Here is a 15,086-nt window from a genome sequence, read left to right on the forward strand (position 1 = left end):
AGAAAAAAATTATTCCGGGACAATTTATCTGAAATTTTGTAAAAAACCAAAGCTATCCTCTAGCAAAATTTGTGAAATTTCGCCATACTTTCTGCAATTTTATTCTGTGTTAAAAAATTGCGTTGAAAAATTCACACAAGCACTTTCTTGTGTTGTTTGCACCCTGCGAAGGAGACACGTCCATAATCAAATCACAAAAAGGAGATATAGGGAAGAAAAGCTAGGACATTTTGTTTTCGGAAAACCGGTTTTGTTCACTCTCGGTCTGTGTCTTACAATGCCCTATTCCTTGGGTCTTTAGGTCTGAAAATTTTACCAGACATTCTTCATTGTCTGTATTGATTTTTGGCTGAAATTTGAGCCCCAGATTCGTCCCACAAGATTTTCAATACATTTTCTATTCATCATTGCCAAGGTTGAAAGCAAGGCTTGTTTGTGTGTGAAATTGTTTGATTTTTTTTCCTAGGTGAATACTCATCTGTTTGACGTGAAATTTGTGGCGTTTTGTCCCAAATTCAGTCATATTCTTTCGTGGAATTTCAGGAAAAAATTATTTCGGGACAATTTTTCTGAAATTTTGTGAAAAACCAAGGCTATCCTCCACATTAAAGTTTAAAGTTTTTTTCCTGGGTATTTCTTTCTGGAGTTGGAGTACAAGTGTCGAACACAGAACCGCTGCACTGCCCCAGGTATGAGCTCTTGAATGGCAGGCAACAAACCCTATAAAAAATCAGATATAAAATAGTTAAATGAAAATTATAAACAGACAAAATCAACAATTGACAGCAAAGAATATACCTTTTGTTGGTCAGACATGAAAGTGATGCCTTCACATACATGTACACCCCCAACATCTTCAATTAAAAGCTGCAAAAACCAGGTCCAAGAATCTTTGCATTCAACCTCAACCACAGCATATGCTAGAGGTAGCATCTGATCATTTGGGTCACTCCCAATTGCTGTCAGCAGTTCACCACCATAAAAGCCTTTCAAGAAGCACCCATCCAAAGCAATTATGGGCCTACAAGATATAAAGTTATCCTTGCAGGCTTTTAAGCACACATAAAATCTGTTAAAATTTTTGAATCTATTCATGTCTTCAACTTTGACTTTCACTGTAGACCCCGGATTTGCACGCATAAGCTCATGTGCATAGTCATAAATTCATTTGTACTACTCTTGAAATGAACCTTGGACATTCTTCAACGCCATCGCCATTGCCCGTTGAGCTTTTGACTTACTTATACTTGTGTTCCATTTTCTAACAGTTTTATTCCTTACGTCATTAATTCTCAATTTTGAATTTTGACTTAAAGAAGTCTCCAACCTTCCACTCAACCATTTAGTGCTCAACAAATCAACCTTAAACTGCCTAGCACAGATATGCACATCATTTAGTTTTCTTAACTGCCAACAGCTTGTTGAGGGTAAGAACCCACAATATGCATACCATTCACATTGTCCTTGTGCTCCAATACAACGCACACGAACTCTCGAATTATCATTTTTTACTAATTTCAAATTCCTCCCTGAATGGACAACATAAGTTCTAATGGCATCTTTAAATGCTTCCTTATCTGTAAAATAGGTACCCAAATCCTACGAAAAATCTGCCATGTTTTTTGGCATTACAAAGGATGGAAATTTACCACCTGTCCTAATATCCTCATCACCATCTTCAAATTCGTCCATGCTGTCTAACTCTTCTGATTCCCAATCTGTATCTGACAGCCCTCTATCATTCACAAAGGTTCCTTCACTTTCATCGTCATCAACACCCAAATCATGCAAATCATCTGTACAATTTGGTTCTAAACCTTCAATAGGATTATTGGCCCGCCTTTTACTTCGGCGTCTATGCCTAACCTCGCCTTTAATTGTAGTACCCTCACCCTTATCTGTAGAACCCTCACACTCACCGTCACCCTCATCCTCACCCTCACCCTCACCCTCACCGTCAACCTCACCCTTATCTCTAGTACCCTCACTCTGAACTTCAATTTCACCTTCAATAAATTCAACTTCCCTTAACCAAGAAGAATCTTCTGAAGCATGCCCACCACCATGACCTTCATCCTCCTCATCATCTTCCTCACCCACACCTTCCGTACCATGATGCTCACCAATGTCCACACCACCACCATCTTCAACATTAGGTTCAACACCTTCGGGTTCCACACCACCACCATACTCAACATTATGTTCAAGACCTTCGGGACCACCACCATCCTCAACATCAGCTTCAACACCTTCGACTTCCACTCCATCACCTAAAACCAACATCACTTCTGCATCTGAAACAACATGCACTAAAAATAAATGAACTTCACCATGTGTATTTGCAATTTTCAGCATTTCTATTGCACCACCATCATCAACCAGAACCTCCAATGTATTTTCTAACTCTTCACAACCTCCACGTGAATACCACATCTCCTGTATTGATATAAACCCCATCTCCTTTAGGATGCCAACTATTTCAAAGTAACTCCATCTATCACTGTCACATGACCATGTTGATGTATCACCACCAACATATCTCGCATCACAAAATATCCCACTATGGTGGACCACAAGTTGAAAATAACCTTCTTTCATGATATGAACTTTATAAAAGGTATTCCTGTGAAATATAAATATACATATGACCACAAATAACAAACAAATAACAAACCAAACCTTCACTTAAATGTTGGACCACACATCACAAAATTATGTCAGAGACCAAATGTTGGACCACACATAAAAAATTGTTGCACATGGTGGACCCTACATCATAAACAACTCTGTATATGTTCTCTAAAAGTAATAAAAAACAGAACCACTCTGAAACTAAGTAAAAAATTACTAACCTTATAAAGGAGCAACCACAAAACGACACCACGGTCTGGATCGCAATCGCTGCCCCTTCACCACCTCTGGACCGCACCACATAATCGCTCCTCCAAATCGACCATGGGAACGCAGCTCACCATCGTAACTCACGATCGCACCACAAAGTCGAATGAGGGGAGCACACCTCCGAATGGAATCGAAGCAGGGAAGCGCACCACAAAATCCAACCAGTGGAGCAATCCTCGTATCAGAAACCCTAAATCAGAAATTCGAAATCCCCAATTTGAATAACCTAAACCCTAATTCAGTATTCACCAAAGTAATGTAAGCACAATCCACGTAATTTACACGTGTCTGCCACATAAGCACCACTTAACGCTGTTTGGTGATATTTAACAGAAATGACCATTTTGAATACATTTTAGAAAACTTAGGGACCAAATTGAATTTTTAAAAAATCATTGTACCAAATTGACTATTGGCTATAAATATAGGGACGAAAAAGGTAATTAAAAAAAAATGTGTTTAGTATGACTTTAGTTGGAAGAAAGAAGTTGTATATAGGGTTGTAAAAGTAAAATCAGATTACACTATTTTTATATTTAAACTAAAAATTATGGTGCATTTACATTGTCTTTTATGAGATTATTTCATTGTTAATTTTCATATTAATACATACAGTTTTATATAAAAAAATATTAATATGTTAACATTAATTTTTTATACAAAATATTATTCTAGAGATGTAAATTTTTTATCTACAAGTTATTTAAAAAAACAAGACTAATAGGTAATTTTTATAAAAGTTATAATAAAAATAAATTATTAAAAATATATAAATTATTATAAGGATGGTGAGACATGAAAATTAATATTTGTGTGATGGTGAAAAAAACAAGCTATAAATTCACATAGTAAAATAAAAATAGTTGTTTTTATTTACTTCGTCAATAAAAATATTATTCTTGACTTATTTGAGATTGGTTCGTCCATTTTTTTATGGAGATGAGTATTTTTTTTTTAATTAATGTGTTGCATCATGAGGTCTGATATAAATTTGGTCTGACCAATAATTCCATTTAGAATTGGATGAAATTAAATATCACAAGTTTTGTAAATATTGTGGACACTTTACCTTGGAGAAAAATTACCTATGACAAAACAAGATAATAATAACACAAGGATAAGATAAACATATAACTTAAACTCCTCATAATCACATCATCATTTACTTGATTTAATTTTGTATAAACGACAAGAACAACAATGATGATTCACATTATCTTCTTTTGACTATCATCCTTTGTAAAGACCTATAAGTCAAACAAGAAGACGGTCTTCTCACACTTTCTCAAATAGAGAAATTACTTGATGTAATAAATCAATGTTCATATTATAATTTATTTATAATTTGCATTATTAACTTTTCATCATTCTTCATTTTGTGGTAAAAAAATTAATTTTAATTTTTTATAAATTTTTCACATTTAATTACTATTTTATATACTTTTAATGTATATTTTTTTATATTTTCAATGTATTTTTTTTATAACTTTTTAAAAAACAATACACATTTCTCTTATTTATTTTCTAATTGCACAATATTAATTTTTAATTTCATAATTAATATTTGTATATAATTTTTTTATACTAAAATATCAATATTTTTTTTAAACAATACAAGATCTTATGTAGAAGTTGTGTAAACTTACCGTGAATATTATCGCATTAAAATTGTGTCATGACATGATTTTATTTTTAAAAAATCAATTAAAATTAATCAATTATATATGAAACAACTTCATTTGAAAAAAATATCGTTTTCCATACTTCAAACTCATGTTAACACATACACCATTTGTTTTACATTGAAGTTGTGAGATGAAGTATGAGTTAGTCATATGAGTATTTTTTAAAAAATAATATGTAAATTTCAATCATTTTACATAAAATCTCACCAATTCAGTTAAAGTACCTATATTTAAGTTACATGTTGATTCTCTTTGCACTAATATATATTCTTTTGTAAAATAAAATTTTTGTATCATTCAACATTTTCCTAAACAACATTAGAAGAACAAAAAGAATAGTTGAAAAGAAAAATCAGTTATAGTAGAATTTGGGACAAAATAAAACAACAGAAAAAGATAAGGAATGAGTTGGAGAATCAAACGCCAGGAAAGAGAAGAACCAATGATTAAGAAACAAATAACACGCAAGAAGGTATGAGAACAAGTTCTTCTCTTTCCGCGTGTTCTGTGGAAGAGAGAGAGTGTGGCAAAAAGGGGGTCCCCCAAATTGATCAACCTTTGAAAAGAAAATGATTGTTCAACCCTGATTTCAAGCAATTGATAATGATGGGTTTTGTGAGATCTAATCCGAACATGAATACAAAGCAGCAATTGTTGAGGTTTTTGTTCTATTTGATGTCTCTGTTTCCACAACTATTGCATCTCCTCCAAATGTTTTGCTTCAAATTCAACAGCTTTCGGAAAGGGATAAACAACACTCTCATCACTCTACCACAAGCCTTTTCACTTTCCTCTCCGCTTCCCCAATGGCCTCAAGGTTATTATTCCCCAAAACACTCTTCATAAATCTTCTAAACTTGCTATTTCATATATTTTCATTATTATATATTTTTCTCAATACCATGATTTTACTGTTGTTTTTCTTTAAATCAGTATTTTTTAGGAAGTTGAGTGCCTGTAGTATATTTTGGAGTCAAAACTTGGATGCAGGTTGTTAAGTGATGTTAGTGTTGTGCTTTGATCAGAATTGAATGTACTATGAACATTTTTCATGGACTATGTGATAAAACTTCTATTTTAGTTAGAGAATAGTACAAAAAAAAGTAAGGCACTGTATAATATGTGTACTGTCTGTAAAAACTATACAAAGGTAATATTGGGCATGTTTCAGTTACTTGTATCTACATTAATGATTAATCCATGCCGTGATTTTGTGTATGTAGTCACAGGACAAGATTTTGCTTCTGGAATTGTAAACCTTGGTGAAATAGAAGTGCGCAAGGTCACTGGGTTTGAGTTTGTTTGGAACAGCAACATTGGAAAGCCTGTTGCATTCTATAAACCTGTGGGAATACCAGATGGGTTCCATGTCCTTGGTCACTATTGTCAGCCAAGCGACAAGCCGTTATGGGGTTTTGTGCTTGTTGTTAGGGAAGTGGAAGCTGTCTCATCTGAAAGAAGTAACTATGACAAGTTACCAGCTTTGAAGAACCCTCTTGATTATATGTTGGTATGGTGTTCCAATGCAGGAAGAAGGGAATTGGCAATTGGTTGTGCATACTTTTGGGTGCCTCAGCCTCCTGAAGGTTACAGTGCCCTTGGCTACTTGGTTACTAACAGGCCTGAGAAGCCCAATTTGGATGAAATGATTTGTGTTCGTGCCGACCTCACTGATAAGTATCAACCTTACCGGCTGATGCTTGATGCTACTTCAGTAAATCCTGAGTTTCCATTTCAGGTGTGGAGTTTGAGACCTTGTGACCGTGGCATGCTGGGAAAAGGAGTTTCAGTAGGGACTTTTTTCTGCACTAGTCATTGGAACAAGGGAGAAGAGCTACCTGTTGTGTGCTTAAAGAACTTGAATCCTATGCTACCTGCAATGCCACACCTCCACCAAATACACGCACTTGTACAGCACTATGGTCCTACTGTTTTCTTTCATCCTAAGGAAGTTTACTTGCCCTCTTCTGTTGATTGGTTTTTCAATAACGGAGCCTTGTTGTACAGAAAGGGCGTGAGTAAAGGAGAGGCCATTGATGCTGCTGGCTCAAATTTGCCAGGTGGGGGAACTAATGATGGGGAGTTTTGGATAGATTTGCCAAGTGATGATAGAAGGGATTTTGTCAAACATGGGGACTTGAATAGTGCTAAGCTTTATGTTCATGTGAAGCCTGCTCTTGGTGGAACTTTTACTGATATTGCTATGTGGGTGTTTTGCCCTTTCAATGGACCGTCTACTCTGAAAATTGGAATTACAAGTAGGGCTTTTACCAGGGTCGGAGAGCATGTTTCTGACTGGGAGCATTTTACACTTCGTGTATGCAACTTCTCTGGAGAGTTGTGGAGTATATATTTCTCACAGCACAGTGGTGGTAAATGGGTGGATGCCTATGAACTGGAGTATATTAATGGCAATAAAGCTATCGTCTACGCATCAAAAAGTGGACATGCAAGTTACCCCCACCCTGGAACATATATCCAAGGGTCTTCAAAACTTGGGATTGGTATTAGGAATGATGCTGGTCGTAGTGATTTGTACGTGGATTCCAGTGTTCAATACGAGATTGTTGCAGCTGAGTATCTGGGAGATGCTGTCACAGAGCCTCAGTGGTTGCAGTTTATGAGACAGTGGGGTCCTAAAATTTGTTATGATTCGAAAACTGAGTTAGATAAGATAATTAACACTCTACCTCGGGGGCTTCGAAATCCATTTGTTAACCTGATTAAAAAACTTCCAGTGGAGCTGTATGGTGAGGAAGGTCCTACAGGGCCAAAAGAGAAAAATAACTGGATAGGAGATGAAAGATGGTGAGAACTTGTATGAAACAAATTGGTCACATCGACAAGTTCTTTTTTTCTGGGCCAGAATGTTGTAACTATATGTTGTTGTTCGTAATATATATATATATATACATAGAGAGAGAGAAGTTATATATATACTTCTACATATTGACACTCTGCTCCACTACACAATCTCTAATTGATTATATAAAAAAATAGTATTTTTATCATTTCATAAAAAAAAATAGTCAAAGAAAGAGGATTGTATGGTGGAGTAAGATTGTTAATGTATTTTTCTACTTGTACTTTAGTTTTTGGGTGAGACTTCTGTTATTTTTATGGGATTTGGAGAGGATAGAAAGTTCAAAATTAGGATTTGTTGTGTGGACATGTGTGTTACACGAGAGTTGTTGTAGTGATAGTGTTTGTGATATCCTACAATGATTTGTTATCCATACCAAAAAATAATTTGGCATGAGTGTAGTTGATTCAATGAAAATTATTGCACTTTGCTTGTGTTTGGTGCATGTCAAATAAAAATAGACAGATAAATAGCTCTACATTTAAGTCCAGACTAAATATTGCTTAATAAAAATGTGATGATGTGAATAATTTCAGAAGGTAAAAAAACCAAAAAGTGTATGAAATGTGCTCTCGTTGAGAGTCGAACTCAAGACCTCCCGCTTACTAAACGGGTGCTCTAACCAACTGAGCTACGAGAGCAACTTTTTTATTCTACTAAACTTTAAGTATACAACAACAGTTTTTTTATTGTAGGCAATAAGAAACAATTTTAGGAAATATGTAAATTAGAATTTATGGTACTTGATATTTTTAAATAAAAGCTTTCATGGTACTTGATATTTATTTGTTGATTTATTACTGTCAATCTTGTTCAATTTAAGGACAATATTATGTAGATGTTTGTTACCTATTATTACTCGTATTTAACTTTGGTCTTTGGTAGATTATCTATAATTAAATCCGTTTTTTACTTCTCAATCAAATACCAACGTTTGTTTGTTAGTGTTGAATATGGATTCAACAATTATGAAGGGAATTAAATCATAATGCTATTGAATTCTTCCACCATTTTCAAGGCATTTAAAGTACCAAAGAAGGAAATATTTGGCATGACAAAATATTATTGTTTTTATTACATATATTTTCTTTGAAACATTTATATAATCTTATATACATATATTCTCTTTAACTTTCTACACATTCAATAAAAAAAAATATTTCTTTTCTTTCATTTTCTTCTTTATCAAGCAAACTAAAAAATCATCTTATTTTCTAAACTTTTTTAGAATCCTTTTACTTTCTTTTCCTCGTAAAACAACATACCCAACAAGAAAATAATTAAATAGTAATCAAATTCAAGGAGCAAAATAATTAATCACTATATTAACTAAATTTAGAGACTATTTTATAAATTAAAAAATTATTAGTATCTAAAATAATTTCTATTATTAATAAAATATTATAAAATAATTTATAGATTGGTATCTAACTATTAACTACCAAGATTTTAGTTACTGACTACTTAGGTTCTAAATTAGTCTCTTAAAAACTAATTTAAAACCTAAGTAGTTAGTAGTTAAAACCTTAATAACTAATAGTTAAATACAAATTTAGAAATTACTTTATAATTTTTATTAATAATAAAAACCACATTCGATATCAATAATTTTTTAGTTTCTAAATTAGTATATAATTTAGTCAATATAATAACTAATTACTTTTGGTCTCTAAACTTAATTTCTATTTAATGATGATTTTCTGGTAGGGATAACTTTTCTTAAAAAACTATCATTTAAAAGTCAAGTTCCACGAGGCTTGAATTATTGTCATAAAAAATGGCAAAATGAGTACAATATTATATCTTAACATTTCACATCACAACAATCTGAAGCAGACCATGAAACTAATGTAATACATTATCAGTAAATATTTGTATAAGAACATAAATTGTAGGAAAAATCGAAGAAGTAGCATACCATTAGATAATTTCACAAGCTTAATATTTTAGATCGTGTGTTGATATTTTGACACATCCTTGATTTATTAGGGATGAAGATTTAACATTACTCATTGGTCTAAAGTGAGCAACTCAGTTCAGAGAATCCAAATCTTAATTCTTTGGCATCAACTAAGGACCAGTTTTCAGCCACACAACAAAGGAAAAAGGGAAGGATCAGGGTAAATCATGTGAAAATGAATCAAAAGATACATGTCCACCATAAACAGGGGCATCAATATGACAATAGAATTCGTGAGATTGAAATTAGTTTTCATTCGTCACGCTCAAACTTCTATACACTGTGCAAAGTCTTATCACCTTCAAAGTCAAAGCATCTATCTACTTCATCAGGAATAGATAGAGGTAAGGTAACCTAATGCAACCCAAAAAATTTGATTACTTTTTTACAACATCCTTGAGTGAAACTGACCCTACACGTTGCTCAATGACAAAGGCTAAAATACCTGCACTATACAATACCCATAATGATGGAATGGTAAAATGAAGGTAACTTGTTTATGAACATTGAATAGTAAGATAGTTCAAACCTAGATTAGAAGGATGAGGTTCCTATTGAAGAGAACCCAGAAGCTCTTTTCTCCTTCAGAGTTGAAGCCAACCAATCCAGGCCCTCATAAAGGCCATCTCCTTTAAGGGCACAAGTGCCTTGTATGTGCCATTTTCTATTCTTTAGATCAAAGAGTCCTAGGCCTTCACATACTTCCATTGGCGTCATTGCTCCTCTCTACAGCAGAAAAAAAATATTAAGGCAAAACTCAACTTGTTTGACCAGAGTACTTTGTTCAGGAGTAAACGTCTGCTATTTTACATGATATCAAAGATTAATAATTTTATACAGCATACAATAAACCACAGAGAACAAAACAATTCCAAAATTTCATTTTTGACACCTTCTTTCTTGGTCTAGATTTCTAGCAAAAACATTTTATCAACACAAGTTAATTTCAGCCATCAACTTGTTACATATCTAGCAAAATATTTTCAATTCCACCCGTTCATAACCCCATCAAACACAAGCCTGCATTTGGCATGAATGATAGCATTATCCCCTCCTAATAACGGAAGAAGTAAAAACAGATATGGCTCCACTTATTATCGCAAAAAAGATGAGTTGAATTTTATACCAAGATGAAACCAAAGTTGTTAAGTGATTTTTTATGGTCCGGGCAGGCTATTTGGAGTATGGATTCATAGCTCTTACACTAAACGGTTTACTTCTGGTTATCTTTAGAGCTGTTGCATTATGTCTCTACCTGATCTAGTTCTAGCAAGGACCATGCTTCTAACCCTCTTCTCAAAGAGGCTTTAATATCATCACCCCAAAAGTTATATGAGCACATACAACTTATATGCTCTAGTTAGAGAAAGAGTGTTATAAGTACAAAATTAAGGCACAAATATTTTCTAATCAGGAATATATAAATTTTAATGTATTATTAGGAATGTTTTTATTTATTTCCCTATCATATCTTCATTAATAGAGGATACCAAATTTCCTCTATTTATTGTATTGATTTCATTTTCTGAATATAAATAAAACACTTGTAAGTTGTACTTCCCCAAAAACATATCATTTCAATTTAATGTCTCTCTATTTCCTAAAGTTTAACATCTGAAAAGTTTTATTATATTCACCTAGTGGGATAAGGTTTTTTTGTAGTTATTGCTGTTCTACACAAGATTTAAGATAGCAGTAATAACATTTCAGAGACCTCCTAACTAATATCATGCGATTGTAATTGTTTCAATGAATTGATTAATACAAAACTTAACAGAAATTCTTACATCCTCTTGGTGTATTCAGTAAACAATGCAACCAATTACAAGCTTTGGCTGCTGTGCGATCTCCAGTCACAGAGATAACCCTAATATTAGCACGTGCAACTAAAAACACATAAAAAGGTAACAAAGACATACCAGGTCCTGTTTGTTGGCAAACACCAATATGACACTATTGAGCATAAATGGGTCATTTATGATTGTCTGCAAGTAATCCATGAATCAATTCAAAGTTTGACCAGAATGACATACAAAGACATTTATAAATGAAAGTGAAATTCATTTTATCACCTGAAACTCCTGCTTTGCTTTACCAATTCTCTCACGGTCCAGACTATCAACAACATAGATCTGCATAAATGATCACATCAACAAAAGTATCAACCTTGCTACCATATGCCCATATAAACCTTTCTTTCCAGCCCTACTGGCCTGATTAATGATGTTGAAATAAGGAATTTTTCACAAAACATGACGTAAATTTTCTTCCACTGAGATAAAAGCATGAGAATTAATTCTCACCAGGCCATCTGTGTTATTAAAGTAGTGCCTCCAAAGTGGCCTTAGCTTCTCTTGTCCCCCAACGTCCCAAACTGTGAAAATAACATTCTTATACTGAACTTTCTCCACATTGAAACCTGCAAGACAATTTAAGTTTATAAACCTAGAGAAACAATATATAGATCTATTTGCTAGCCGCAATTAACAAGTCATGTCAATACCATACAGACATTTAACAACTGTCACTAAAAAACTATTAACATGTCTATCTTTAGAGTTTGATGCAAATTATTAGGTTGCAATTATTGAAATCATAAACCACTAGAGAGAAAATTTAGAGAAAGCAAATATTGAGCAGAGACAACTACAATCGCAATACTCTGGCAGGTATGAAGAGTTGACATACTCAGACAATAACTGCCAGAGTATGTCAACTCTTCATACCTGCAATTTAAATCAAATTTATTAGGAAGTTGCATTAGATGTGATCTAGCCTACGTTAACTGCAGCCTCTTTGGGGGTTGTCTTAATTATAATTTCAAGGGGTGTGGTTTAATCTTACATTGACTAGTAATATAACTAAAATAGAATACACAAGCAGGGTACAAATCTTAATTTATAAGATGTTTAGTAGGGTTGAGTTAGGCTCTACATTTAATATCTAAGTAATTTTTTTGCTGAACTTTAGTTTGTTGTGCCAAACCCCTATTTTAGTATAATCTAACTACTGTACTCACAAACCATCTTCAAGAGAACAGAGAAGGGTTTTTTCAAGTTTAGTGGAGCAATCGAAGATCCCAAATTATGAAAACCGGTCCAGTTATTGACCCGGTTGAGAGATACTAGGTTAATGGTCGAACCATTGGGTCACTTATTGACTCCATTGACCCAATCTACATTAAAAAATATATTATATATATGTCTAACATAATTTAACAAATCCAACCCGAATTTAAATTTTTTATTATAATAAAGTATTAATATATGTAATAATAAATAAAGTTCAAGATAAAGTGATTTCATAGTTTAAATTTCAAAATACCATCATAGTAAAGTAATTATCCAAAATAAAGTTGTTAATAATAACATAAATCCATAAATAAAAAGTTAACCATACTATCAACTCCATAAATAAGTTTAAAAGGCAAACATATATATATATATATATATATATATATAAATGAAAAAAAAAAGATAAACTTGGACCAGGTCACCTAACTAGGTCATACCGGGTCAATTGCATAATCAGTCTGATCATAACCACCGAGTCGGCTTAAACCGGCTGGGTTTCATAACTATGCTAGAATCTCATCTAAGGGATAAAATAAAACCAATTCCTAAAACAAATAATAATCAAACAGAACTACATTAGCTCCAGTAGAAATGTGAGTCTGCTGCTTCAATCAAAGGAAGATAATTTGGCACCATATAAAAAACTATCCATTTATATTAATTAATCACCAAAATCCTTTTTATTTTCATTATCTTTTACCACTTTAAGGATATTGGCAAATAGAATATTTTCACTGACAGCACTTTTATAATCATGCTGTCAAGGATAAAAAAGAAGTTTGTGGTTCCAATCCCAAAACCAATACTTGCAAAACTAATTCCTTACAAAATATGAAAATGCACAGCAATTTGTGACTTTCATCCTCTGTCAGACAAGGAAAAACCACACCAATTTATTTCCAGCTCTAACTTTTGTTCACTACATTAATTGAAACTCCAAACACAGTTGCATGTATACGTCTGTATTGATTCACTACATTTGTAACCATTGCTAGTAGATATTTTTTTTTCTGACAATCATTCAAGAGGGGAAATTCTCTTTTCATCCCAACAAACTTATTCCTACAAAACTCAGTTCTATTGTAAGAAAAAAGCTTCCCAAGTCAATACAAAGTCAAGGGAGAAAACATACAGCTCTGCTAAAATCAAATTTACCCAATCAAAGAACAAAAACAAAGCAGAAAACCAAGCAAGAGAGAATTTAAGGAAGAACAAGCATGCTTTGGGATTTTGCAAATAAATAAATAAAAAAACAGTAAAAATTATAAAATTAGACCCAATCAATCCACCAACCAATTGTAGGAACAGTGGATAAAACTTCTCCAATGTGAAGCTTGTAAAGTATAGTTGTTTTGCCAGCAGCATCAAGACCAAGCATCACAACCTGAACAATTGGATCAGTGAAACACCAAATAATTGAGTTTAGAAATTAACATTTAACAGGCACAAGAAGAATAATCAAAAAGGGTTGTTAGAAATTACCCTCATGTCCGTGTTGCCGAAGAAGGTGTCGAAGAGCTTCCGAAAAGCTTGACCCATGCCGGTGCTTGTGTGTGAGAATCTATCAGGTTGTGAAAGCTGCGAAATTTCAATTTGGGTTTTGGTCGATTTTGCAAATTGAGCTGAGAATAAAAGAGAGTTTCTGTCAACTCTGAACAATCAAACCAATTTTTCTGCCTTTTAGATTTTTCCTTCCTTCCAAGAATTTTCTCCCTATGTAAGCACCAAAAAACAAACCAAAACTCACTTTGAATTGAAATTGAAATTCGAAACAAAACAAATACACTACACTTTTTGTTTATATTTAAACTAAAAAATATTTTATACAAAAAATGTTTTTGATTGAGCTTTTTATCGTTTATTTCTATCATAACATCACGCACTGTAAAATTACTACTTAAAAATAGTATTCTGCTTAATTTATTCTATAATATTAATAATAACCAAGATTATAGCAAATCGTGTGAGTAAAATAAATATGATCATAACATAAAAAGAAAATTAAAATTTATATAGGATAAAAAAAATGCAAATACCAAGTTTAAAATTAAAATTATTGTTTAACAAATGACTTTATTTTTTTGTCTTGTTAGGATTTTCTAGAGATGGTGACGCTGTGAATATTATAGTCTTCAAAACGTGTAAATATATGTGTTTAATTAATGTCTTAACCCACTATCGAGTTTAAAACTAAAGCATCAATATAGAAGACAATTTCTCTAATAATTGTTTTTATCCTGAAATTATAAGAAGACATTTCAAAGAATATTTTTTTTAAAAAAATAATATATATATATATATATTATGATAAAATATATTATATTTTAACATTTTTTCTTGTTTTCTCTCTAGATTCATTTCCCCTTATTAAATAATTTTATTTCTAATTATTAAATACTTAAACTTTAATAATTAAATACCTAAAATTAATGAATGAATTTGTTTTTTAAAAATACTCTTATTTATGAAGTGTTTATGATATTGTTAATTTCTTTGGACATGAATATCAATATTGTTGATTATTGAATGAATTGAAATATGTTTTGGGTGTTACTTATGTTATTAATTTCTTTATAATATGATAAATGGTTCGTTCAAGCTAG

At 32.5% G+C, this 15,086-nt stretch overlaps 2 protein-coding genes and 1 non-coding gene across 5 annotated transcripts; 1 reads left to right on the plus strand and 2 right to left on the minus strand.

The window, feature by feature from the left end:
• The first annotated feature begins 4,955 nt into the window (after positions 1-4,955).
• LOC137810305 (hypothetical protein At1g04090-like) lies at positions 4,956-7,888 on the plus strand. Its single transcript, XM_068611497.1, has 2 exons — positions 4,956-5,403; positions 5,810-7,888. The coding sequence occupies exons 1-2, from the start codon at positions 5,190-5,192 to the stop codon at positions 7,396-7,398; spliced, it is 1,803 nt and encodes a 600-aa protein (XP_068467598.1). The 5' UTR covers positions 4,956-5,189; the 3' UTR covers positions 7,399-7,888.
• A 128-nt stretch (positions 7,889-8,016) lies between these two features.
• TRNAT-AGU (transfer RNA threonine (anticodon AGU)) lies at positions 8,017-8,090 on the minus strand. The gene has a single exon. It is a non-coding gene; the product is annotated as a tRNA-Thr (tRNA).
• A 1,489-nt stretch (positions 8,091-9,579) lies between these two features.
• On the minus strand, positions 9,580-14,279 carry LOC137810306 (uncharacterized). 3 transcript variants are annotated; one of them, XM_068611499.1, is made up of 7 exons: positions 13,966-14,279; positions 13,777-13,867; positions 11,713-11,828; positions 11,482-11,541; positions 11,329-11,394; positions 9,939-10,135; positions 9,580-9,854 (listed from the first exon to the last, which is right to left on the minus strand). In XM_068611499.1, the coding sequence occupies exons 1-6, from the start codon at positions 14,020-14,022 to the stop codon at positions 9,944-9,946; spliced, it is 582 nt and encodes a 193-aa protein (XP_068467600.1). In that variant the 5' UTR covers positions 14,023-14,279; the 3' UTR covers positions 9,580-9,854; positions 9,939-9,943. The 3 variants fall into 3 exon arrangements, with proteins under 3 accessions (XP_068467600.1, XP_068467601.1, XP_068467599.1); XM_068611500.1 differs by having other exon boundaries at positions 9,580-9,859; positions 13,966-14,261; XM_068611498.1 differs by having other exon boundaries at positions 9,580-10,135; positions 13,966-14,264.
• Between the last annotated feature and the right edge of the window lie 807 nt (positions 14,280-15,086).

Source organism: Phaseolus vulgaris, chromosome 2 (genome assembly GCF_000499845.2).
Source record: "Phaseolus vulgaris cultivar G19833 chromosome 2, P. vulgaris v2.0, whole genome shotgun sequence".
Lineage (NCBI taxonomy): Eukaryota > Viridiplantae > Streptophyta > Magnoliopsida > Fabales > Fabaceae > Phaseolus > Phaseolus vulgaris.